Below are 24,198 nucleotides of genomic sequence, written 5' to 3'. Positions count from 1 at the left end.
ACACGGTTGGTCCTCCTGGCAACCAGCCCCACCCTTGGGTGGGGTCCAAAAGTCACCTTTTAATAACAGGACACCCATTTCACCTTTATGGCTCTGAAGCATTTTCAGGAATCTGAGTGACCATATATATATTTCTTATAAATCATTATATCACACAAGGCTTCTAAGAACCCTCCCTTATGACAAGTAACGTGACAATGACTAACATTCAGTAGTTCCCAGCAGCTCTCAGAGCACATGAGGGCAATTTCATGAATTATCTACAAACAGAAACAGAACAAATACAACAGAAGACAAATCCACAATGCTCATCAGGTCATCCAGTACAGAATTCCAGAGCTCCGTAAGAATAGGATCTGTACAGTATTACTGCCCCCCCCCCCCGCCCCCAAATTTAATGACATTTCTCCCAAGTAGAAACCCACTCTCCATTCTTCCGGAGGCCTCTTCCAGGCATCATCCCATTCCTTGTGTCCTGGTGCTTCTTGGTCTCTGTGACCCTTGCTGGCCTCCCAGGCCTGGAGCCTACCTTTGCCTGACACAGCCAGCTCGCCGAGAAAGAAATGCGGTTACCAGGAAACCAGCAAGCCAAAGCCCCCGCTCACAGCCTAGTGCTCTCTCAGACCCCTCAGATTCCTCTGAGGGTGCACCATGGCAACCCTCAGAGTAGAGGCTTTTAAAGACCTCATGTTTCATTTGGCTGGGCACACATCCTTGCTACTGCTGTAGCAGCCTAAACAGGAGTTCTTTACTTTTTTACTTTCGTTTCTCCAGGATGAACATGAAGGATCAAATAAACAGACAGGGTTCCTTTTATCAGAGACAGAATGGTGTAGCCATGAGGTGCAAGGGCTCTGCAGACAGGCTGTCTGTCTATCGTGCTGTGTCACTTCTTGGCTGTCACCTTGGGCAAGTTACTTAACCCCCGTGTGCCACCATATTCTGCTCAATGAAATGGGAATCAAAGGAGGATCTACCCCCACAGGGTTGTTGTCTGGATGAAACGAACTGGTACGTGAAAATGCTTGGAGCAGTGCCAGGCACACAATGTTCACTCAGTAAAGACAACTTTCCCCATTATTCCTGGGAGTTATCTTCCTTCAGAGAAAAGGAGATCGAGTGATGCTGCTGAGTTAAGAGCTAGATGTAAAGACAAAGAAGTTCCCTGGAAAATTCAGGACAAAAGGTATTTGGGAGGAAAAAGACACCAAAAAGAAAGGAATAAGCTGGGGCGCCTGGGTGGCTCAGTGGGTTAAAGCCTCTGCCTTTGGCTCGGGTCGTGATCCCAGAGTCCTGGGATCGAGCCCCGAGTCGGGCTCTCTGCTCGCCGGGGAGCCTGCTTCCCCCTTTCTCTCTGCCTGCCTCTCTGCCTACTTGTGATCTCTGTCTGTCAAATAAATAAATAAAATCTTTAAAAAAAAGAAAGGAATAAGCTTGTTCCCTGCCATGTGAATAGTGACTCCACACATGATATATCTGGCCCTGGCTGTTGCGGTTAACACACACTCAGCACTCTGAGAGCTGTGAGGCTCTTGGCCCTCGGTCCTGCAAGAGGTTATGGGACTGTCAGCTGCTGTCGCCTTATGCACTGGAAACACACCCCAGGGTCCACAGTGTAATGGCTCATTGTGAAGCCAGCAGCAAGCTGAGTCATGGGAAATCCGGAGAGCCAGAGAGCCCAGAGTGTGAACAGAAACAAGGGAGGGAAAGGAAGAGGAAAGGTGAAATGAATGAGTGCTGTTCCATGGAATTGTGGAAACTGACCCAAGTTCTAGAATGCAAATTTGGGATTACATGAACAGGGTAACAAAGCAGGAAGAAGATCAACAGGAAATTTTACATGGAAAAGTGTATCAGGAAGTAGCTGCTGAACAGCGTTTAAAGCCTATCAGAATTGCTGCGTTTTAAAAATCCAACTCTCTCTCTTGCCCGGGTCTCTGACCCTAACATGTGGTCCAAAGCTGCGCTTCCAGAATAACAACTTGCCTCTCCCATTTCCTTAACTTGGCTTTGCATGCCTCCGAAGGGCCTCCATTCCACCCAGAAGTCCTACTGGGTGGAGTTCCAGGGTCTCTGTGGATTCACTGAGAAAATTAAAATGCTAATAAATTATTTGGATTGTTTTATGATCTTCCCAGAGATACCGGGAGAAATCTAAAAGATAGGACTTTTTATTGAATAATATGAGAATTTCTTTCACTTGCCCCTGAAGATTTATTATCATCTTACATTGCAAATGCTCATGCAATTTTTTTTATTTTTCAATTTGATAGAAGGTATTCAATAGCAGTAATATGCACAGAGTTTACTCACCTATTTGTGCAAGCTGGAGAAATACAGGACACCTCAAAGAACTGGTGGCTTTTAAGGCTGGGACAGGTTACTAAAAAGAGTGTACAATAGCCTCCCTTCGAAGATAAGATAAAAACTTTATTATAGATCTACACAGAGAGATAGACCCAGTTTATATGGTTGCCTGAAGTTCTTTCTCATACTTGTCGATTTCTTTATTAATTAGCTACTTAATTATGATCCATTTCCATTCCCCAAGGATTTCTGGAGATTAAATTTCATGCCATTTGTAGCCATTTGACCATTACTGGATCCTCTTGGTCATCATTATGCCACCAGTCAGTACCTGTCATGGTCATTTTGTTAACATGAGAATTCACTGTACCAACTTCTCAGCAGTCACCTCTGCCACAGTTGGGGAAAGAAAGCACAGAGATCTGAGCAGCAAGTTGCTGTGTCGGTGGCCCCTGCATGGGCCAGCTCCAACGTTAGTCAACTAGACTTCTATATAACTGAAGTCCTTCTTAGCTGGCGAATCATAGAAGACAATTTAGCTCTTCTGGGAAACAGAAATCCTGGCAGGAACAAGAGATAAGTGGGAAGGTGTTGGAGGCTTTGATAAAATGTGTTTACTTCCCTTTTTCTTTTTCCTTTTCCTTTTGCATTTGTTTTCCCCTTTGTATTTTATCTGAACATGCATGGGCAGGGAAGAGCCCCAGGCTGGACCTCATGAGCTCCTTTTGACCTCTCCTCCCCAGAGTGGAAACAGAATCCTGTGTTCCATTATCCTGAGCCACCACCAAGGGCCGTCCATCGTCAACTACGACGACGAGAGTGGGAAGACGTGCGTGCACATCGCAGCGGCAGCGGGCTTCAGTGATATCATTAATGAGCTGGCCAGAGTGCCTGAGTGTAACCTGCAGGCTCTGGATGTGGATGACAGGTATTCGGGCCCACTCAGGATGGGTCGGGGACTACCAGTCATCTTCTCTGAAAGTTAATCTTAAAGAACATGGTTAAGGGGTTATCCTATATGACTATATCCCCACTGCCGGTAATGTTGACACATGTGCTGGTGACAAAAAAAAAAAAAACTGCTCTGTTTTAGTCAGGGCAGGAAAAATCATTGTTATGGAGAGAAATGCTGTGACTGAACAGTCTTGTCAGATTTTCCACTTTTTGCCTAACGTTTTCAGAAAGCTTTCTGTATGTCAGTTTCCTGCTATATGTTCTTTTTTATTCTTAACAGTAAGTCTTTTTTTTTTTTTTTCTAAATTCCTGGTTTCTGTTATAAAGTCAAAAAGTTCTTGCTATCCAGACAAGAGCATAATAGAGGCTTTATATTCAGAACCAGATAGGACTTTATCAAGCCTTTTTTTCCCAAGCATTAAAATATATTAGCATAGAAAAGGAAGCTGGATCCGGAATGGGGAAGAGACTTATCTCAGAGGTAATTAGCAATTAAAGGAAGACGTGTACTCTCCTCTTCCAAACAGAACTTTTCATCCACAGTGCTTTTCTTCCTAATCAACTATTAAGAGCTTTTCAATTACACTGTTTATCTAATCTTCCTTTTAGTTAAGCATTGACTCAATGGAAATGCAAGAATAATATAACAACAAACAAGACTTGGAAAATAAGTAAAAGGCTTACGCACTGTGTATGGGGTTTTTTTTTTGTTTTGTTTTGTTTTGTTTTGCTTTTTGTTTGTGTGTTTTTAAGCCTCTTGCAACTTTAGCCACCTATGTATCCTAACTTTAGATAAATTCCAAGAAGCACCTCCTACTACTGATTCCCGAAATCCTTGTAATGCTGGAGGAAAAAATCTTAGGTTGCACCTTAGTCTCAGGAGCTGGGCATGGTTAACATGATGACTGTAAAATTAAAGCATAAAGCATTGAAAGTAGACTTTTCCTAAGAGTAGATGTTAATCCTGAGCAGGTAAGACAGTAGTAGCAGGACTAAAGTTATATGAAGAGAAAAGGTGAATGATCTAGAAGGACAAAAAAAAAAAAAAAAAAAAAAAAAAAAAAAGCGCAACACATTGAGGAGAGGAGGGCTGGAGAAAAGTTTGCCTAATTCAAAGTAGTTTTAGAAGCAGCTCTGAAGAGAGTCTTTGCCATTCTGCATTATCACACACTTAGTAAAGAAAAGCCAGTTCCACAAGCGTCAAAAGAAAGTAGAGCCAAGCAGAGAAAGAAGGTACAAAAGATAAAGGCCATGGAGAGTTTAAGTTCAAGTAAAATCTCAAGGAGAATCTAGTTCCTGCTCCCGAGCTCAGTTCACAGTTTGCCGGCGGTGACAGATCCTGTCCGCCCTCTTGTTTCATGTTTAGTGCGTCATGCAGCTGTGCCTTCACACAAACTATGAGCTCCTCTTCATGGTAGAATTTTTTCAAAATTTTAGTAGGTGTAAGTGCCTTAAGCATTTGTAGTAACTGTGATTTCCCATCTTTCTTAGCAGAGGGAAGTGTTTGAAGAAAAGGGAAGAAATAAGGCAATGATTTAAAAAAAAGAGAGAGAAAAGGAAAATGCGGAGGTCCTAGTTCTCCTTGATACTAAAATTTTACAGATCTGTGACATTTAGAACATGGTGTAAATTAGCCTGAGAGTGATGGCACAGAACACATGACCCAGAAGTAGCTTATGTAGCATAAATGTCCCAAGTTTCATCAACCCGTGGGGTCAGATTGACATTAATATCCAACCCATCTATCATCAGGAAAGACCATCTTCCATCAAGTTCCCCTCCCTACATGTTTCTGGGAATCCTCTAGGGAATGTTTACATGTCCTATAAATCATTCCATAGCTGCCAATTCCTCAACCAATGCTTCATGCTTAGAGTCATCATTTCCTGCCACTCAGAGACTACCTCCTCAGCCATCTCTAATGACTTTCTTCTGATCATGGGCTCTGACCCTCCTAACTCCACACTGTGATGGCTGAAACCAGTCTGCTGTTCCTGTGAAACTGCAGGAAGTTTAGAGTAAGAAAGGAATTACAGCGGGGATAACTTGCAATTGGACACTACAGATTGCCCACAAAGTCTCTACATGTATCAGTTAGGAGTTGTCTATATACTTCCCTTGTTTTTCTGAAAAACAATGTCAGTTTCCCCCCATTCTTCTGGACCTCTTTTTCTGTGTTGGTAGTCCAAACAATTAAAACAGTCAGCCTTCACAGTTGTTGTGAAGAAATATTTCAAGCTGCTCCAGAGTGGATTGTCATGGTTCAGTAAATTGCCGAAATTGATGTCCCACCCTTCATCTACCGAATTTATTGGCAATATATTCTCTAAACAGGATGGCATAATCTGGCTGCTGCCTCATCCTATTTCATAATAAATAGTGTCTGGAGACCGCTCTCAAGTAAAGTGGAATGAATCACATCTGCCACATATTCAAATAAGCACTGTGATTGATCACTATATTGAAGAAGAAATATGGCCCTATTAAGTGGTCTCAAAGTGCTACCCATAGCATAACTCGAGGTGAAGGATGCTTGATTGACAGGAGATATAATCCATACCTCGGGACACTGGCCACACTGGGGAAAAGACTAACTCTCCAAATATTAAGGCTCATGTACCTTCACAGATAGCCCCAACTGAGCCCTTCTCTGTCAAACCCTTCAGCTGCCTCCATGTCTGAGAGACCACTTGGCTGCCCTTCTGCCCAAGGTTGAGGCCCCACCACAAAGCCAAGGAGAAGCTGGTCATGCCCTCCTTTCCTGCCTCAGGACTGAGTCTTTCCCAGGGCAACTGATAAATTACAGTATTTTCTCCCAGTCTCTTGCTTTTTTTTTATCCTAAGAAAATACTGGTTTTACAATTTAATAAAGGCTTAGATACTGGCGAACATATACCTATCTTCTGGCTAATGCAGGGCTTTCTAAGCATAAAGTTATGAAAAACAAAAGTGAAGAGATAATTAAATGTGTTTTTTCAATTGTATGGAAAAATCACTAAAAAATTAAAAGTCAAGTAACAAATTAAAGAAAAAGACTGATACCTTTAATTCATAAAGAGCCCACATAAATAGTAGAAAAAACTACCAATCTAACAGAAAGAGAGTCAAAGGGCATTAAGAGTCATTTCAGTGAGGAGACACAAATGACAGTAATGTATTTCAAAAAGTTCAACCTCACTGTTAAACAAATGCAAAAGGAAACAGCACTGAAGTATCATTTTGCCTACCAAATTGGCAGAGATTTTTTTTATATTATTTATTTATTTGAGAGAGAGAGTGAGCAAGAGAGAGCACGTGTGGGCTCGAGGGGAAGAGGGAGAGGGAGAAGCAGGCTTCCCGCTGAGCAGGGAGCCCCATGTGGGGCTCAATCCCAGGACCTTGAGATCATGACCTGAGCTGAAGGCAGACACTTAATTGACTGAGCCACGCTGGCACCCCAGCAAAGAGTTTCTTTAAAGGTGCTAGTAACACTCAGTTTAGGGAAGGAATAGGCACCCAGCTGGTAGGTGGCTAAATTGAATCAGTGTTCTTAGAAGACTATTTGGCCCTGGGTACATAGAGCCTGAAAATTATCCGCAGCCTTTGACCCACTGCTTCCTCTTCTAGGACATTCTCAGGAAGGCCAGTGAAGGCAGAAGGCCAGGGAATGCTTAGAACTAGAGGACAGGCTCCAATGGGCACACTGTCATCCTGCAGCCCCATCTAAAGCTTAGCATGTCCAGGACATGCAGAGCAACATACGTCTCAGGCGGGGCCCAGACTTTAAACAGGACCTGTCGCTGGCTAAGCAACCTGGGCCATGTCTGTGCTCTGACCCTTGTATTGCTTCCCTGTGGTCCCCCAGGACCCCACTGCACTGGGCTGCTGCTGCAGGGAAGGCAGACTGTGTCCAGTCACTGCTGGAGCTGGGCATGGACAGCAACCTGCGGGACACCAAGGAGAGCACACCCCTGGCCTATGCCCTGTACTGTGGCCACGCAGCCTGCGTCAGACTCCTCTCCCAGGAGAGCAGGTGAGTGCACCGGCAGGCCCTCATTTTCTTCCTCCCAGCAGTGCACAAAATCCCTTACAATTGCTGAATTTGTTGATGCACCAGGCCAGCACTACCTTAATACTATGTTTGCTGTTGTCTAACAGAGGGTAACATGTTCTCAACGCAGTGAAGCAAAGTGATAGTCATGGCATGAATCCATCAGACCCAGCGCCCTCTGGACTGGCGCTTCTCCTTTCTTCTCCCTTTCTTCTTCCCTTAATGCCATGTCTCTTCATATTCTTTATTCTGTAATCAACAATTTCAAAATTTTGTTCTCAAGACCCTTTTGCACTTCCAAAAATTAGGAACCCCAGAGAGCTTTTATGGATGTGAGTTACACCTACTGATATTTATGGCATTAGAAATTAAAATAAATTTTTAATAAAATATTTATTTAGTTACTCCTGTAAAGCAATAATAACCCCATTATATTTGAATGGTGACCTAAATACCATGTTTTTAGTTAAACACAACCTGTTCTCCGAAACCAAAAACAAGTTGTAATGAGAAGAATAGCCGAGCTCCACCTTGTTTGCAGATCTCTTTGGTATCGTAATAGATGCCTGGATACAATACAGCTGGATTCCCATATCTGCTCCTGCCTTCCCTCTGTTGCAATGCTTTGTTTTAAAGTGTCTGGAGGGACGCCTGGGTGGCTCAGTTGGTTAAGCAGCTGCCTTCGGCTCAGGTCATGATCCCAGCGTCCTGGGATCGAGTCCCACATCGGGCTCCTTGCTCCGCAGGGAGCCTGCTTCTCCCTCTGACTCTGCCTTCCACTCTGTCTGCCTGTGCTTGCTCTCACTCTCTCTCTCTCTCTTACAAATAAATAAATAAAGTCTTGAAAAAAAAAAAAAAAGTGTCTGGAAAAAAATCTGGCTTTGCATAAATGTAGTTGAAGAAAGATATTTCAGTGGCCTTTGGAGATGATTGTGGATACTTTTTCCTTTGATATTACATCAAAACTTGACAAGTGTTAGTTTCCTAAAGGTTAGTTGCAATATGGACTGCCAGCATATCAATGAACCTTTTATACTCTGTTGTATCAAAATCCACTAGTTCTATCTTGCACTTTTTTTTTTTTTTTTTTTTTTTTTTTTTTAATTTGAGAGAGAGACAGAGAGAGCATGAGCGAGGAGAAGGTCAGAGAGTGAAGCAGACTCCCCGTGGAGCTGGGAGCCCGATGTGGGACTCGATCCTGGGACTCCGGGATCATGACCTGAGCCGAAGGCAGTCGTCCAACCAACTGAGCCACCCAGGCGTCCCTATCTTGCACTTTAAATGGGTTTTATACCCATGCATGACTTTATAACATCTTGTTCTGGTCCTTTGGAAAATACTGGTTCAGTTAGTTGTGAATATCTTCCAAATGACACACTTCATGATAGAATTTTTTAAAAAATCACATTCATTAGTATGATCACTGATCTTATCAGTAAAGCTTTTATGTATCAGGAAGCTGTTAAGCTTACAGAGTGCCTGTAGGTTGTTCACAATTCTAATTTTTCCTGAAAAACTGGACTTTTGTCATTAGCAGCAATTACTGTCAACTGTTTACCTTCAAATAGCAGGCTTATTTTATTCATTTTTGAGAAAATTTCTGTAAATAGCCAACTCCAAATAACCATAATTTGTCTATGAGTCATAAAAATGGTGTTCCGTGAAAAAAAAGGTGTCTGGGTTAGCTGGCAACTCAATTACACAAGTGTTTTGCCTCAAGACAACGGTCATACTTCATTATATAGTGGAATTGCTTACGAGCACTTCTTCCTGTTTTGTCAAAAAATATATACCTAAAGGTTAATATTTAATAAAGTTAATCCCTTTTGCTGGACATTAATAAATTAAATGACGATTTTTTTTTAACGTAAGTCCATTGACGCTACTGTCTTGATTTGTACCAAGGAGCCCAATACTTTGACCCCCTATCTCTGTTGTACCCTTGGTGCAAAAAACAGCATAGTGAAAAAGGCACCTTTTTTTTTTCTAAGATTTTATTTATTTATTTGACAGAGAGAGATCACAAGTAGGCAGAGAGGCAGGCAGAGAGAGACAAGGAAACAGGCTCCCTGCCGAGCAGGGAGCCCAATGCAGGGCTTGATCCCAGGACCCTGAGACCATGACCTGAGCCGAAGGCAGAGGCTTCAACCCACTGAGCCACCCAGGCACTCCCGAAAAAGGCATCTTGATATTATTAAAACACCTCATGGAACTCCTGAAGACTATTAGGGACCCCCGCCCTCAGGGTCAATGGGCCGCACTCTGAGACCCCCTCACCCCCGAATCACAATCTGTGACAGGAGGAGGAAAGACTGTAGAAGATACTAAAGTAGGATTAATTCACAGGGCCATATTCTCTACAGGTCAACTTGAAAGAACTTTAGAAATCCCCTGGGGCTCTCTCTGGTAACATCAGGGGTCCAGAAGTTGTGTTCAGTAGTTCAAAAAGCCTAGTGGAATGTGAAAGAAGGAAGGAGAAATACATCATAGAAGTAAAGATCCAATTACACACTGCGTGACCTATCAAGATAAACATGAATTATATGCAGTTAAGGGGTGATGTTTTCCAAATCACAGATTACAATTTCTCACTCAGAAAAGTAATGTTGCAATCTGGCTTTTAGGACACTCACATGAGTCAGGTTTCATCATTAACTCGTACCACAGAAAGCACTAAGTCAGTTGTGGCCTCAAAAGAGAGTAATAGAATTTTCCAAGGAACAAAAACAGAATAGTGCTTCAGGGAAACTCTCCACAGAAAAGAGCCAACTGGACAACTTTTTTTTCTTTAGAATTTGCCTGTCCATTGGGCATTGCTCACATTGTTTCTGCTGCCACACCCGATCTCTGGCTTATACACTTCCTCTAGAGCAGCTGAAACCCAGACAAAATTTTCTTCCCTTGCTTTCCTTTAGTAGACTTTTTTTTAAAAGTATTTTTTCAATAGGAAATTTAGTAAAAACTGAAAGGGAAGTGAAGAACATCTAAATAGCATAAAATAGGCCAGCTTCCTAAAGTAGATACTGTCTGAGCTCTGCCCAGATCTGTTGGGATCCCTTGCAGAGAAAGCCCCAAACCACACTTCCCCCACCTCTACGAGCACACCCCACTTCCACTAGTTGAAGCCTCAACTCAGGCCTGGCCTTCATCTCTGTGACTTAAAACTTACACTCCCTATTAACTGCCCTTGAGAAGTGAGAACCGTAGTGTTTTAAGCTCTTTTCAGCTTAGGTTATCCCTTGGTGAAAATAGATTCTCTAGAGGTAAATTTTGAAAGGATAGCTCCCGAGGAACTAAGAGGAATCTAAGAAATAACTGGGCTGAGAAGTGACCATGGCAAGGAAAGAGGAGAGACAAAGGGTGTTGCAAGTTCCTCCACATCACCTTTGACTTGAGACGGCTTTGGGGTCTCTTTGGATGACCTCAGACAACCTTCTCAAGAAGATGGAACAGAGGGAGGTTGTTTTGTTTTTATTTGGTTGGGGATTGTCTCCATTTTCTGTCCTCTCATGGCATCCTTGTTATTTTATATCCCCATAGAATAGAGCCTGCTCGACCTCTTCCTTCCCAGAACAGTAGACCCCAGAAGAAGGAGGGACGATTCAGCATGCTCAACCAAATCTTCTGCAAAAACAAAAAAGAAGAGCAGAGGGCCTATCATAAGGATCACAGCAGGGATCGATACAGGGGGGAGAACACCTCGGAAGTCGATGACATCATCACTACCTTTGACAGCATCACGGAGACCAACTGCCAAGAAGAGCCTGGTGGTCAGGTGGCTATGATTGACTTTAAGAAGCGGACCTTGGAGAATTCAAAATATCTCTTGCCAGAAAAGAAGCCTCTGGCCCATAAGGGGCTTCCACCAATCAGAACGCAGAGTCTCCCACCCATCACCCTGGGCAATAACTTCCTCACGGCTTCCCAGGGGGCCACTTCTCAAGCCGGCCTGAACTCTGGTACTCATCAGATGGCCCCGAGATCTCAGAAAAGTCGAAGTGAGCAGGACTTACTGCACAACAGAACTGGCTGCCAGACATTGCTAGATCACCCCTGGAGAGGCGATTCCAACCAGGTGTTCTGTAAAGCCTGGACTGTGTCTTCTTCTGATAAGCTGCTAGACAGATTGCTCACCAGCAAGGCTGGTCACCAGGAGGTCTTGGGGCTGCCCCAACTTCCTCACCTATACAATCCTTCATCAGGTATTGTCCTTGCTTCCTTTTCCCTCATTCTGGGCAGGGTCTCTCTGTATAGTTCTGGGTGAGGAACTGGACCAACAGTAGTAGCCTTGAGGGCAAGGCCAGAACAAAATGGATGGTTAGGGCCAACTTCTGTCCTTGAATCCACTGGATTCAAGATCTCCAGGCTATGGAAGCATTCTGCTTTTCCACCCTGAGAGCAGTCAGCAAGTTCAAGTATGTGCCTTCTCATCTTCCCAGCAAATACCTGTGGCAGATTTGAACGGGAATCTTAGTATTTTCAGTGGCAAGACTCTTAGCTAGGGGTAAGTGGCAGAGATCAGTCACGAGGTGTTGATCTGTTTGTGTGCCAGCTTGGTTTTAAATCAGGTGTTCGGTCCCTGCTCCAGACCTACTGAAGCAAAATCTTGGTGACAGAGAAGGGGAAGTGGCAGTGCCTTCTGTGTATCCACATAGAAAGGAAACACATTCACATGTTAATGGTTCATGTCTCCACACATTCCAAAGGCTCACATTGCATTTCTCCCTCCTGTCTCTTCCCCCAGCTCTAGGGCACCCCACATCCAAAACTACTGATGCTGTTTTTTGTTTATTCTTCCAGAGAGGTCTTATATACGTGATATACACACACACACAAAACATTTATACATAAGTATATATCCCCCTTTTAAATAAATATATAATACAAAGAATTTGGTTTTATATACATACCATATATATATATATATATATATATATATATATATATAATTCTCCCCCCCTTTAAAATAAATATATCACACTAAAACATTTATTTTTATTTTGTAAATGGTCCAAAGGGGATTCTGAGGCACACCTGAGAAAGGAAACCATTGTTCCAAAGCGGAGGCTACAAAACCGCTTCCCAAATCTATTCATTACCACAGTGTCTTTTGTTTTCAAGTGAGTTAATCGCTAATATTCAAAAATCATGAAGTTTCACACAAAAATGGAAAATTCTAGCTTCTCTTGAGAAGTTAACAAGTTGGGCAACCCTGAACCCAAATGGCACAGGGTCATGACAGGCTGGATGTGCATACCCACAGTCCCCTTCAATCCCAGTTGGACGTCACTGACCCCAGTTCGGCATAGTCCACCACACGCCCTAGTATCTCTCCGTGGAATGTCAGTTGTTCTTTATCCATGTGTTTCTGTTGTTTTTCTTATGATAGGGTTGAGAGGGAGAAAAAATGATGTATCTCGAACCCTGTTTCTGTCAAACACAGAGGAAGGAAGGACCAGGAGAGCTATGGGTATTGTAAGAAGAGGAGGAGGAACATGTGTTTGGAAATAGAAAATATTCCTTCCTGTTTACTATGTAGCATGAGTCTGGCTCTCTTCCCTCATTTCTGGTGCGTGGTGTCTGAAACACGTGAGGTGGAGTATGGCTGCCCTCATACGTGTCTGTTATGTATTGAACCACAGGATAAATATGGATGAGCACAGGAAGGCTTTTGCCTGGTATCCGAGGAAAACTCCACCCAACATTTTACTTCCTCCACAAAGCGCGAAAGTATGTGGTTAGTGGCCTGGATTTGGTCCTGTCCTGGCTAATACCTTCTCTTTTGAAAAGCTTTTGAATTTTGTGAAAATCCTGTTCTTTTTCTGTTCCCCAGATAGCCTTGGTCTGTCTTTTCTCTGTCAGTTACGACTGGGCTCACCTATCTGGAACAGAAACTAAAGTAACAGCAGCTTCAACAACAACATTGAAGTAACTTGAATAGTCCTGGGGTGGCAGAATAGCAGAAGAGAAGCAACAAAATTCTCCAAGGGAATCTTAAATAATTAGCTGTGGCACATTGAAGCGTTTCTTTTTTCAACCAATGTTTTTAAGCACTGATAATAACTAGGAGCCATTGTAGGCAACTGAGTTGTGATAAGATAAATCTCCCAAGAATCTTTAGCCTATAAAGGAGTTTTTAAAGATAATGGTTTTACTAAAATGATTGTGCAACTGACTTTAATTTTCTTCTCATGTTTAGATAGAAGATTATATGGTCTTTATAATGGTTAGAGTCTCTGTCATTCTAATTTGTCAAGAGGCAGAATACTGCGGTGGTTAAAACATCTGGCTTTAAATTCTGGCTCTGTCACTTACTGTTACTTAATCTCTCTGGGCTTTCCTTTTTTTTTTTTTTTAACCTGAAAAAAACTGGGAGGAAATACCTTAATATAAGACTGTGAGTTGCTGTTAAGATTAAAAGAGGTGGTAGATGTAAAGTACTTAGAACAGTGATTTGAATATAGTATTATACACACACAAAAGTGTATGTTGTTGTTTTTTTTAAAAACAATGTGCCAGACCCTGTACTAAGCACTGTGCTTTAGATACAAGCTAGAAATGACCTTGTTTAAAAGATGATGAAGTTTAAGTAAATATACTAGTCAGCTGCCTCATTGCTCTCACATCTAGTCTTTTTTCTTCAGCTCTATTCTGTCTCTCAGGTAACGATGCTTCCTAGGCTCCCTTGCAGCTGCTTCCAGGTACTTTGGGCCAAGTACCGGGAGGCACAGCAGCAGCAGAAGAGCAGGAGAATGAGGGAAAGCAGTGTAGTTGTACACGGTGTCTCTCTGCTTCCTCTGCTTCCCAACAGCAGGTCCACCTCCTCTTCCCGCTCCCCCCACACAGCTGCTCACTGTGCCTCTGGCCCCCACTAGCTTCTACCATCTCTTCCTCTCATCTCACCAGCCTAGGGGTGGTTGCATTTTAAAAATAATAATAATTATATATATATATATAAAATTATTATATATATATATATATATATATATATATACAGCTAATCTCTGGATTGTCCTCCTACTTTCTCTTCATTTGGTTTCTTAGCTTTTCTATCCCAGATATAATCAACTGTATGAAATTCCCTCTTTTTGAAAGACAAACAGAGGTCTCTTTTTTTCCTAGATGAGCCCTGATTGATAAAGCAAGACATGTCATCTCTCTAAATGAGTTTCTTATCCAGAGGCTGGAGCTATTATATCTCATGAGGCCGTTTCAGTTATAACTCACATGGCCTAAAATAGTTAAAGCGGTTTGGTCAGAGTCTTACAACCAATTAACGACACACTCAGCACTCGAACCCAGATTTCCTAAACAGCAAAGGGTCATCGTGGCAATGTGCTTGTCTCCTGAAATCTCACAGTCCAGTTTGTTAGTATACTTGCCGCTTTACCCACAGTGCATTTTCTTGGAAATTATGTTGTCCTTCCCCAAACAAAAAGATTTTCCTGCCTTACAGATTTTATTTTTGTGGACATTTTTAACCCACTTTAAAATGTTGTTTTTAGGGACGCCTGGGTGGCTCAGTTGGTTAAGCGGCTGCCTTCAGCTCAGGCCATGATCCCAGTCCTGGGATCGAGTCCCACATCGGGTTCCTTACTCGGCGTGGAGCCTGCTTCTCCCTCTGCCTCTGCCTGCCACTCTGCCTGTGCTCACTCTCTCTGACAAATAAATAAATAAAACCTTAAAAAAAAATTAAAAATTGTTGTTTTTAGAACTGCTGAGGCTTCAGGACTACAGTTCTGAGGGTTCACTTAAGTGGTTTAAGCTGTTTATCTAGCAGATTTCAACACTGATCCCCTATATTTGATATGAAAGTCCAATACGATAATGCAGTTGGATGCTGTAAATCATACCACTGCACCCACCACTGACTGGTTTGAACTTGAATAGCCCCTTCAGCATTGGAGTTTGTCTTTTCGTGCCCTGGGTTTAGTAGAAATAAGAGGGGCTAACAGTGCTGCCGTTTGAATTCCTGGCAGCCAATATCCTGTGCTTGCATCAGCAGCCCTGAACATTTAGCTGCAATGATTATTGTTTAACATTCATTGAGACCTGTCAGTGGGCTAGATGGAGAGAGATATGGGATGGGGCACTTAACCTAATGAGGAAATTTGGAGCACATCAGCTTAATTCATTGCAAGCAGCTTTCAGAGAAAATGGAATAGAAAGCTCTGCGGTGTTTGCTACCAGCCTGGTTATTTACAAGCCATCACACAGAAAGTAAAAAAGTGCTTGCTTCCCCTCTCCCTCCAGAGAGAACTCCCTTCTCCCAGTTTTCTAGACGATCACAGCAGCAGTGTGTTGTCCTCCCTGATCTTGTAGGATCTGATCCCGTGACCCCTGTGTTTCAGCTCATCAGAGGTGCTGCATCTTTTCCAGGACAAAGGTCAGATTCTTTGGCTGGTAAACAGAATGTTCCCAGCGTGGCTGGGCCTCACTTCCCATTCTCAGCGTCTGGGCCTCATATCTCCAATCCTTTCCCGTCCCCTTGAACACTTCCTTGACAATCTCTCAGTTCCCTGATAACCCATACCTTTCAGTCTGTGGCATCTGTGCCCCTGTTATGTATGCCTTCTGTCCACTGTGTGCTTGGCAGATTTGTATAGTCTTTTGAGAACCAGCTCAAAAGCCACTGTTGTCTGGAAGTCACCCTGACCTCCACAGGAGCTGTGGCTCTTTTTCATCGTGAACCGTGGAAGAACGGCTCCACCTTAATGAGCCTCCTGTGGGGCAGGTAGTGAAGTGCTACTTCCCCTTTGACAGCGCTGCAGGAGGAAAGTTCTTAATCCCTATTCTGGAAATGAGGAAATGGAGGCACAGACAGGGTAGCCCACCTGCTTAAGGTCACAGAGCTAGGGAGGAAGTGGGAGAGCCCTGTGAAATTCAGGACACCTCCACCTTTCAGGACCCCTCTTTCCTACATGATGCCCTCACACCTTTACTCTTGGGCTTGAAAAGAATAAATTAACCTGCTTTTCTTCTAGCATACACTATAATCCCCTCCTGAGAACACTGCCTTGTCCTCTTTGTACTCTAGGCTCAGGAATATGGTGAGTACACAATAGAGTGCTGAACTTCTTCAGTTGCTTAACCAAATTCCTTTAACTGTGAAGACCCCTCTTGCCATTTGAATCTAGGACAGTGATCCTCCACCCTGTCCCCATGGTCTGGATGCTCCCCAAGGTGCCCACAGGACAAGTAAAAGAGCTCTGAGCTGTGCATAGCTCTACCTCGTCCTTCCAAACTGAGCCAGATGCCAGGGCAGAATGAAGTCTAGCTCCCCCCATCCCCCATGACTGTCACGTCCCCTTTCTGCCCATCTCTTATCTTGTCAAAATGGCTTTGGCTGCTAGGGAGGCGGGATGGGTTTTCTGTCAGACAGACCTAAGTTGGAGCTTTGTTGCTTTGCATTCTGCGACCTTGAGCACATTTGAGAAGTCCTCCAACCCAGGGTCCTCATTTGTAAAGTGGGGATGATAATGGTATCTGTGTCACAAGCGAAAGTGATTGTTAAGATTCAATGAAGTCATGCCTATAGGGTTCAGCCCAGTTCCTGAGAGTCCTAAGTTCTCAGTAAACATTAACCATAATTATCATTATCTCATTTCTTGGTTTTGTAAATTTCTGCTTAAATGTTCATAGATAAGTAAGGTATGAGTTGATATGGGTACTTGGCTATAATCACTTTCTGTTATTCTATTCAGGGATGTTTTCTTTTTAAATAGCTTATGAAGTTATTTGACCTTTAGAATACAAAAGAATAAAAATATAATATCCACCAGAGAGACTGGAAATTTTGCTCAATTTTCATCAAATGGCAGTGCTCAGATCTCTGCCCTTAGAATATGTCATTGGACTCCTCTACGCAGATGGACAGTGGATCTTGGCTGATGCTTTTTCCCCCTTATTCTAAGGACTTCTTGACCCAAGCAGAATTAAACCTATGAGCAGCTCTGTTAGTGTTTTGATTCTTACAAGACTATGAGGCAAAAGATCAAAACATTCCCCACTCTCCAGGAGATCATGTTAAACACTCCACAGAATAAAACTGTAATAATTACTAATGTTTTGTGAGCATTAACCTTGTAAGCTGAATGCTTTATAATTGTTCTCCTACTTAATTTGTATGACAAGTGAAAAAACCAGATACAATTATTTTCACAATTTTGTAGGTCAGGAGATTGAGGCTCAGAGAGGGAGCAGCTCTTGCCCAAGCTGGCAAATGAGTCTAATTCTGTCCCACTTGGTCAGCTATTTAAAAGGACCTAAATACCTTGGGTATTCTTTCTACTTTAAGAGATTTAGATCACTCTTTTACAATCGGTAGTGTGTTGATAAATATTTAACAGCTCTCCAGGAGAGAAATCAGTGCTTGCCATGTCCATAGTATAAATACTTCTACCATGACCGACACCAGGCTGCCACTGTGATGTCAAGCCGATCACTAAATTCCTGAGATTTTAACCATTGGTTCCCAACACGCAGTACACGGGGCTCCTGGACAGAACTGCTTATGGCCTAACTTAGAGAGTAGCCATCTCCCGAGTACCTTCACCCAGATCCCATCTTCTAGGGCAGTGATGCTCAAGCCTATTGTATTTTAGAATCCCTTCAAAACTGGTAAAAATCTGATGCCCCATTCCAGCCCCAGAGATTCTCTTTTAATCGATCTCGGGTTTGGCTAGGGCAACGGTGTTTTTTTTAACTCCTCAGATAATTCCTAGGTGCAGCCAGCATTGAGAAACACTAATATAGAAGAATATATCCTACTGATTTGTATTTTTCACCACAGATTTGATTAAGATGTTACACTTTATACCCCATTTTATTTTTTCAAACTTTTAAGTTTTATGGAGTGGGTGGTCAACTGTGCTGTTTATAAAATTTTATTTCAACTAATTTATTCAAGAATTGACTTCTGATGTCTTTTTCTTTCATTGAAACAGTGACTTTGCTATAATAGAAACTTAGCAAAGTGTAGCTGTTATGATTTTTGTTCTTGTTAGCATCTTAAACTCCGCGATCTCGAACAACTTCACAATTCTCCAATGCAGTGGATTTTGTAATTTGTACTTGGTTATGCTCAAATGATTGAAACAATTCTTTTTGTCCCCAGGACAAAATTTTCAGCATCTGTCCCCAAACAGACCCCAGATCAGGGACCTTCCTATCACCCGGAACAACCTAGCTCCTCTGCCAGACCAAAAATGTAAGTATTCTGAATCTTCTTCGGCTGCCTTTGCAAGTGTTAATATGTCTAGACGCAACTGTTATTTCAGTTTACTTTCATATTTTGAGGGAACATCAGGTGCCAAAACTTGTGAATTACAGGAAAATAGAAGAGAGACCGTGTTTAAAGCTTCGTCCAACTTGGTAATGCTTGTTTAGAAAGAAAAAAGAATACTCCCTCCCTTGAGGAATTTTTGTGTTTGGATTATAAAAACAATGACAAGTTTATTTTGCTATGTACTATTTAATGTGTTTAAGAAGGTGCTTTAAAAATTCTTAAGACTGGTCTCTTGACATTGCTTTCCTTACTCTGATGAACAGATACAAATATGTGTTATTCCTGTACTCAGAAGCTATGCATCCCTAAACAGAAAGGAATAATCATGGAGATGCTGTTCACCCATAATGCTTTTGACATTATTATTTTATAATCTATACAAAAATTTCTTAAATATAAAATATCAAATATATTCTATTCAGCCAGTGACCTTCAAGTTTGAGTGTACTTAAAGTATTGCCTGGGGTGCTTGTTATAAAGTAGATTTCTGGGCCCCATACCCAGAAATTCTGAGTTTATATATCCTCATATCTGTATGAGGAGGCAGGCTCTATTATTATTCCTATTGTACAGATGAGAAAGCTGAGTTCAGAGAGGTTACATGATTCGCCCAACATTACTTAGGTAGTAAGTAGCAGAGCCAGGAGCAAAACTATAAGACACTGAGTCAGATGACTCATGCAAACAACCAATACTTAAGAATCCTAATTTCCTTCCTTCCTTTTCTTTCTATCCCAGCCCGGTCATTTATAACATATATGCAAGCATGCAGGTACTTTCTCATGCTCGCTCTCTCTCTCGCTCTTGCTCTCTTTCTCCATACCCTCTTTATTGCGGAGATTGGATGATTTTAGAGCTGCCTTGTTTCAGACAGGTTTCTTAACCTTCAGTTTCCTACCTTAGCCAATAGGAGCACTGCCAGCCTGACAAGGTTGTTGGGAGGATTACATGAGGTAACAGGTGGAAAACCCTGCCTGGCAGCACTTTGCACAGAATAAATATCCAACATGTCTTTTCTGCCCCAGGCTGGAAGGAACCAATCAAGGGTTCTATGATTCCTTAGGTAAAAACAGTGACCAGGGGGTCTTAGTATAACCCTGTCCTTCCGCAGATAAGGAAAAGGAGAGGTGGAGATAATATGTCCAAACTCAAAGAGTTTGTAGCCAAAACCAAAATCTCAGATCCATTCCTTCGCTTTCCTGATCCATGTAAAGTGAGAGTTTGAGATGGTGTGAATTCAATCACTAGATGAAATTCAAGCCTGACCTTATCTTTAGCAGAAATGATTCACAAAGATACCTAATTAAGTAGTCACTTGGCCTTGAATCCTGGTGGGGTTTGGAGAAGCCAGAGAAGGGATTTTCTTTGGCAGAGCCCAGGAGCCTTTCGTTCTCCACAATTAAAAGTAGGGAAGGGAAGATAAAGATAATTAAAAGTAGGGAGAGAAGGGAAGATAAAGAAGGGAAGATAAAGAAATCAGCTTTAGCTCAATGAAAAAGAAATGGAAAGGTACAGAGGGCTTTTCTTAAGAGAACACTGAGAACATTTTGAGGTTCACATAAAATAGCGGTACAGATGTCTTGGGGCTCATTTAGAGCATTATGCTGACTTGGCCATCAACAGCTATTCCACCCCAGGAAAAGAGAGCTCTGCCAGGCACACACAGCCTGATGTGTTTTGAACAAACTTGGCTCCGTCTTGTGTTTCTGCATATTTGACATCGCTGATGACACGTGGTAAGCCTGAATGGATAGAGAGACATAGCTTTTTCCTGCAGCTGGGCTCTCACCAAGACAGGCTCCTTAGAAATTCCTCCACTCTTCATTCTGCCACCTCCATTCTGAGAGAAGCAAACCTTTAAAGACTCCCGTTCTGTTCTTTCTCTGCAGTTCTGTCTGGAGGACCTCTGCGGACAAACCGAGTGCTTCCTGCTATTCCAAGCCAACGGGGACACAGCACAGCAGCCGAGGACAGAGAAAGCTTGGCCAATCCCGCCACTGATGAAAATTAACTGTGGGTCACCAGCTGTAAAAATAGAGATTACATATATTTTCAGCCGTCAAAAAATTAGATTACTCTATAGTTTGTGAGAACAGAGTGATGTAGTAAATTGCGTTCTAGAAGCCATTCACAGTTTTATAACTCTTTATTCCAATGATGCTTCCCAAAGAAGTGCTTGGAATCTTTGATTGTATATATGTTTTAAGTCTGTGAGTTTCTGTGGCGTCTCCATGCCAAAATAAAAAGTCACAATATGTTATCAGCGGGGAGACTTTGCTGTGTTTTGTTTGCATTGTGGCATCCCCATATTTTTTTCCTAAATGATTTTGTTTTAAAAATACATGCTTTGCTGAATAAAAAACAACAGAAAAGTATATTCCATACTTTTTCTTCACATTTATTGCAATTCTATCTTATGTTGATGAAACTTAATTAAAATCATAGTAAATTCCTTTATAAACAGTCAGTTTATAGCTTTTAAATGTACAGGCTTCTGTAAGATATTTTCTAACATCTTCTGATTCTGGCTATAGCCCAAATCATTTGCCAGTGTTTATGTATCTTCTTTCTTATTTGATTATTTCCACTTACTGTCATTTTTAGATATGATTGTTGTAATAGTGAGAAGATCATGTGAGTTGGAAGGGTCTACATCCTGGCCTAACTGAATAAGATAGGAATTTCTCATACATTCCTCAAATACTCTGTGTGTTTAATCATTCTTTTCTCTGAGAATAATGGTCTCTGCCTATTCAAGACATTCTCAAACGTATGATTTAGTAAAGTTTGAAAGACTACTGCTAACTGTAGGTCTTACTAAGATGTCTGTGTGTTGTTTGGACTGATTTAAACTTCAAGGTCTAGGTGTATAAGATCGTAGTCATTCTGTGTTATTTCTTTTTATTTATTTATTTATTTATTTATTTTGTGTGTGTGTGTGTGTGTGTGTGTGTTTGACAAAAGAGAGGTTTTTTTTTGACAGAGAGACAGTGAGAGAAGGAATACAAGCAGTGGAAGTGGGAAAGGGAGAAGCAGGCTTCCCGCTGAGCAGGGGGCCTGATGCAAGGCTCGATCCCAGGACCCTGGGATCATGACCTGAGCTGAAGGCAGACACTTAACAACTGAGCCACCCAAGTGCCCCAAGTCTGTGTTATTTCTAAGACTATATGTTATTCTGTAAATATCTCAAGTACAATACTACCATTTTATATTGGCATTATTTGTTGAGAGAGGTCAGACTGTGCCATTAACTAAATAGAAACTCCTCTGAGGCCAAATCATAGTTTTTTGGCTTTGCACTTCTAGAAATGTATACAGTGCCTGGCACACAATGGCACTCAGTCTCCCCCTCACCCCCAGGAAAGAAGGAAGGGAAGGAAATAGGGATGTAGAAAGAGAGGTGGCAAGGTAGAGAAATGTAAGAAGTGATAATAAAGAGGTTACTAGTCTACAGTCTCATTTTGCCAATGATAGTAGTCTGAATTAGGGATTATAGAAGAGAAAGCCTTTGACGGTCACCCAGGCTAATGGGAGGGCAAATGGAAGAGCTCTCAGGACATAGATTCTGAAGGGTTTTCTCTTACGTTTTGTTCATGGGCTGCATCTTGGAAGAATCCTTCTTTGTTAAGTATCAGTTAGGTGGTCCTATAATATCACCGGTTACTTCTGAATCTATGTTTGTGCAAGTAGATACCCAGACATAGCTGGCTTAGCTTAGTCAGGACAGGCCAGCCTCTGCTGCAATAATAAACCACCCCCAAATCTCCTTGGCTGACAATGCTCATTCACAGTACAGGTCACGTACCAGCTGGCAGAGTTGGCAGGTGTACATTCTACTTCAGCATGCACCTCCTTGGTGATAAAAATAGAGGAAGTTCCAGGAGAGTCTCATCACTTCCCTTTACATTTCATTTGCCAAATCAAGTCATGTGGGGACATGCCTAACTCCAAATGAGGTAAGCAGGAATGGGGAGAACTGGAATATTAATGAATTATCCAAAAAATTAGGAATGGGGAGAACTGGAATATTAATGAATTATCCAAAAAATTACCACACTAACCAAAGCTGTCCCCAAGTGCTCATTTAAGTTCCCTTTACCAAGTGGATAGCTAACGGCTAAAGCAATTTAAAAAACAGGGAAACCAGAGCACCTGGGTGGCTCAGTGGGTTCAAGCCTTTACCTTTGGCTCAGGTCATGATCCAGGGTGCTGGGATCGAAGCCTGCATCAGGCTTTCTGCTCAGCGGGGAGCCTGCTTCCTCCTTTTTCTCTCTGCCTGCCTCTCTACCTACTTGTGATCTCTGTCAAATAAAATCTTAAAAATAAATAAATAAAAATAAAAAACAGGGAAACCATAGGGTCTATAGGTCTGGAAAAAGCCACCATCCCCCGACACTTGCACTAAGGTATACACATGTAACATTTCCGTTTAGTTTTTTTCTTTTTCTTTTTTTAAAGATTTATTTATTTTATTTGAGAGTAAGAGAGAAAGAGCATGCACCCAGGGGGAGGAGCAGAGGGAGAGGGAGAGAGAGAACCATGAGTTGACTCTGCTGAGCATGGAGCCTGATGCAGGGCTCAATCCCACGACCCTAATATTATGACCTGAGCTAAATTGAGTCAGACACTCAACAGACTAAGCCACCTGGGGCCCCCACACTTAGCATTTTCTAATGTTAGGCCTGCCCACTGAAGTTGATTTAAGAATCTTGGGCACCTGGGTGGCTCAGTGGGTTAAAGCTTCTGCCTTTGGCTCAGGTCATGATCCCAGGGTCCTGGGATTGAGCCCCACATCAGGGTCTCTGCTCCACAGGGAGCCTGCTTCCCGCCCCCCGCCTGCCTGCCTCTCTGCCTACTTGTGATCTCTGTCTGTCAAATAAATAAATAAAATCTTTTAAAAAAAAGAATCTTTTGTCAGCTATGAAGAAGTATTATGCTGTCCACTACCAACTTTTTAAATAGACTAGTTAACCTTTTGTCACCAAGTAAAGTGGCTTGTTTGGCGTAGATTTATCCTTTTACTGATGAAATCAGATATTAAGTATTTGCTGGTTTGTGCCCAACTTAAAAAATGTCAAGTAAGTTTTTATTCTAAAATGACTATTATTTTACCTCTTATATTTCCCTTCCTTGCTAAAGACATGTCATTTATTTACACAATAAAAATCATAACTGTTCATACATTATTTCACTGGGATCATTACATCAACCTGTATTATCCAAGTACAGACAAGGAATCCAAGGCAAAGAAAGAAGTTGACTAGTTCGCCCACAGTCACACAGCTGATGGCAGAGTCTTCCTAGTCCCATAGTCCACATACATAATTCCCAAATCATTGTTTTCCTGTTCCAGAAATATCATTGGTACGATACACCTTTGGCAAAGCATCCCTTTCTGGATTTATTCATTCAGCCTAAAAGCTGTACAGGCAGAGTAGAGCTAAAGTTAATATTTGCGGAAAGAGTCCACCAATTCAGTAATTTGTGCTAACCAGTTAGGGTTGTTGGAAAGGTAGAGTTCCCCCCCATTTTTCTTATTTTCTTTCGGTAATCACCTGGGGTAACACAGGTGTTCTTTCTCCCCATAAGCACTAAACTCTAACATTCTCATTTTCATAGG

The 24,198-nt window shown here is 42.1% G+C and overlaps 1 protein-coding gene across 7 annotated transcripts in view; it reads left to right on the top strand.

Annotated features, from left to right (window-relative positions):
- ANKRD55 (ankyrin repeat domain 55) overlaps positions 1–20,953 on the top strand; it is a 402,288-nt gene extending 381,335 nt beyond the window's left edge. For all 7 annotated transcript variants that reach the window (XM_059175015.1, XM_059175020.1, XM_059175017.1 and 4 more), the window contains 5 exons: positions 3,051–3,235; positions 7,106–7,273; positions 10,832–11,493; positions 18,408–18,500; positions 20,468–20,953. In XM_059175015.1, the coding sequence (XP_059030998.1) occupies positions 3,051–3,235; positions 7,106–7,273; positions 10,832–11,493; positions 18,408–18,500; positions 20,468–20,589 (1,230 nt within the window). In that variant the 3' untranslated portion in view covers positions 20,590–20,953. The remainder of the gene's footprint in view (positions 1–3,050; positions 3,236–7,105; positions 7,274–10,831; positions 11,494–18,407; positions 18,501–20,467) is intronic.
- Positions 20,954–24,198: the final 3,245 nt, after the last annotated feature.

The sequence above is a fragment of the Mustela lutreola genome, chromosome 5 (assembly GCF_030435805.1).
Source record: "Mustela lutreola isolate mMusLut2 chromosome 5, mMusLut2.pri, whole genome shotgun sequence".
Lineage (NCBI taxonomy): Eukaryota > Metazoa > Chordata > Mammalia > Carnivora > Mustelidae > Mustela > Mustela lutreola.
This window is presented reverse-complemented; position numbering and strand designations above follow the sequence as displayed.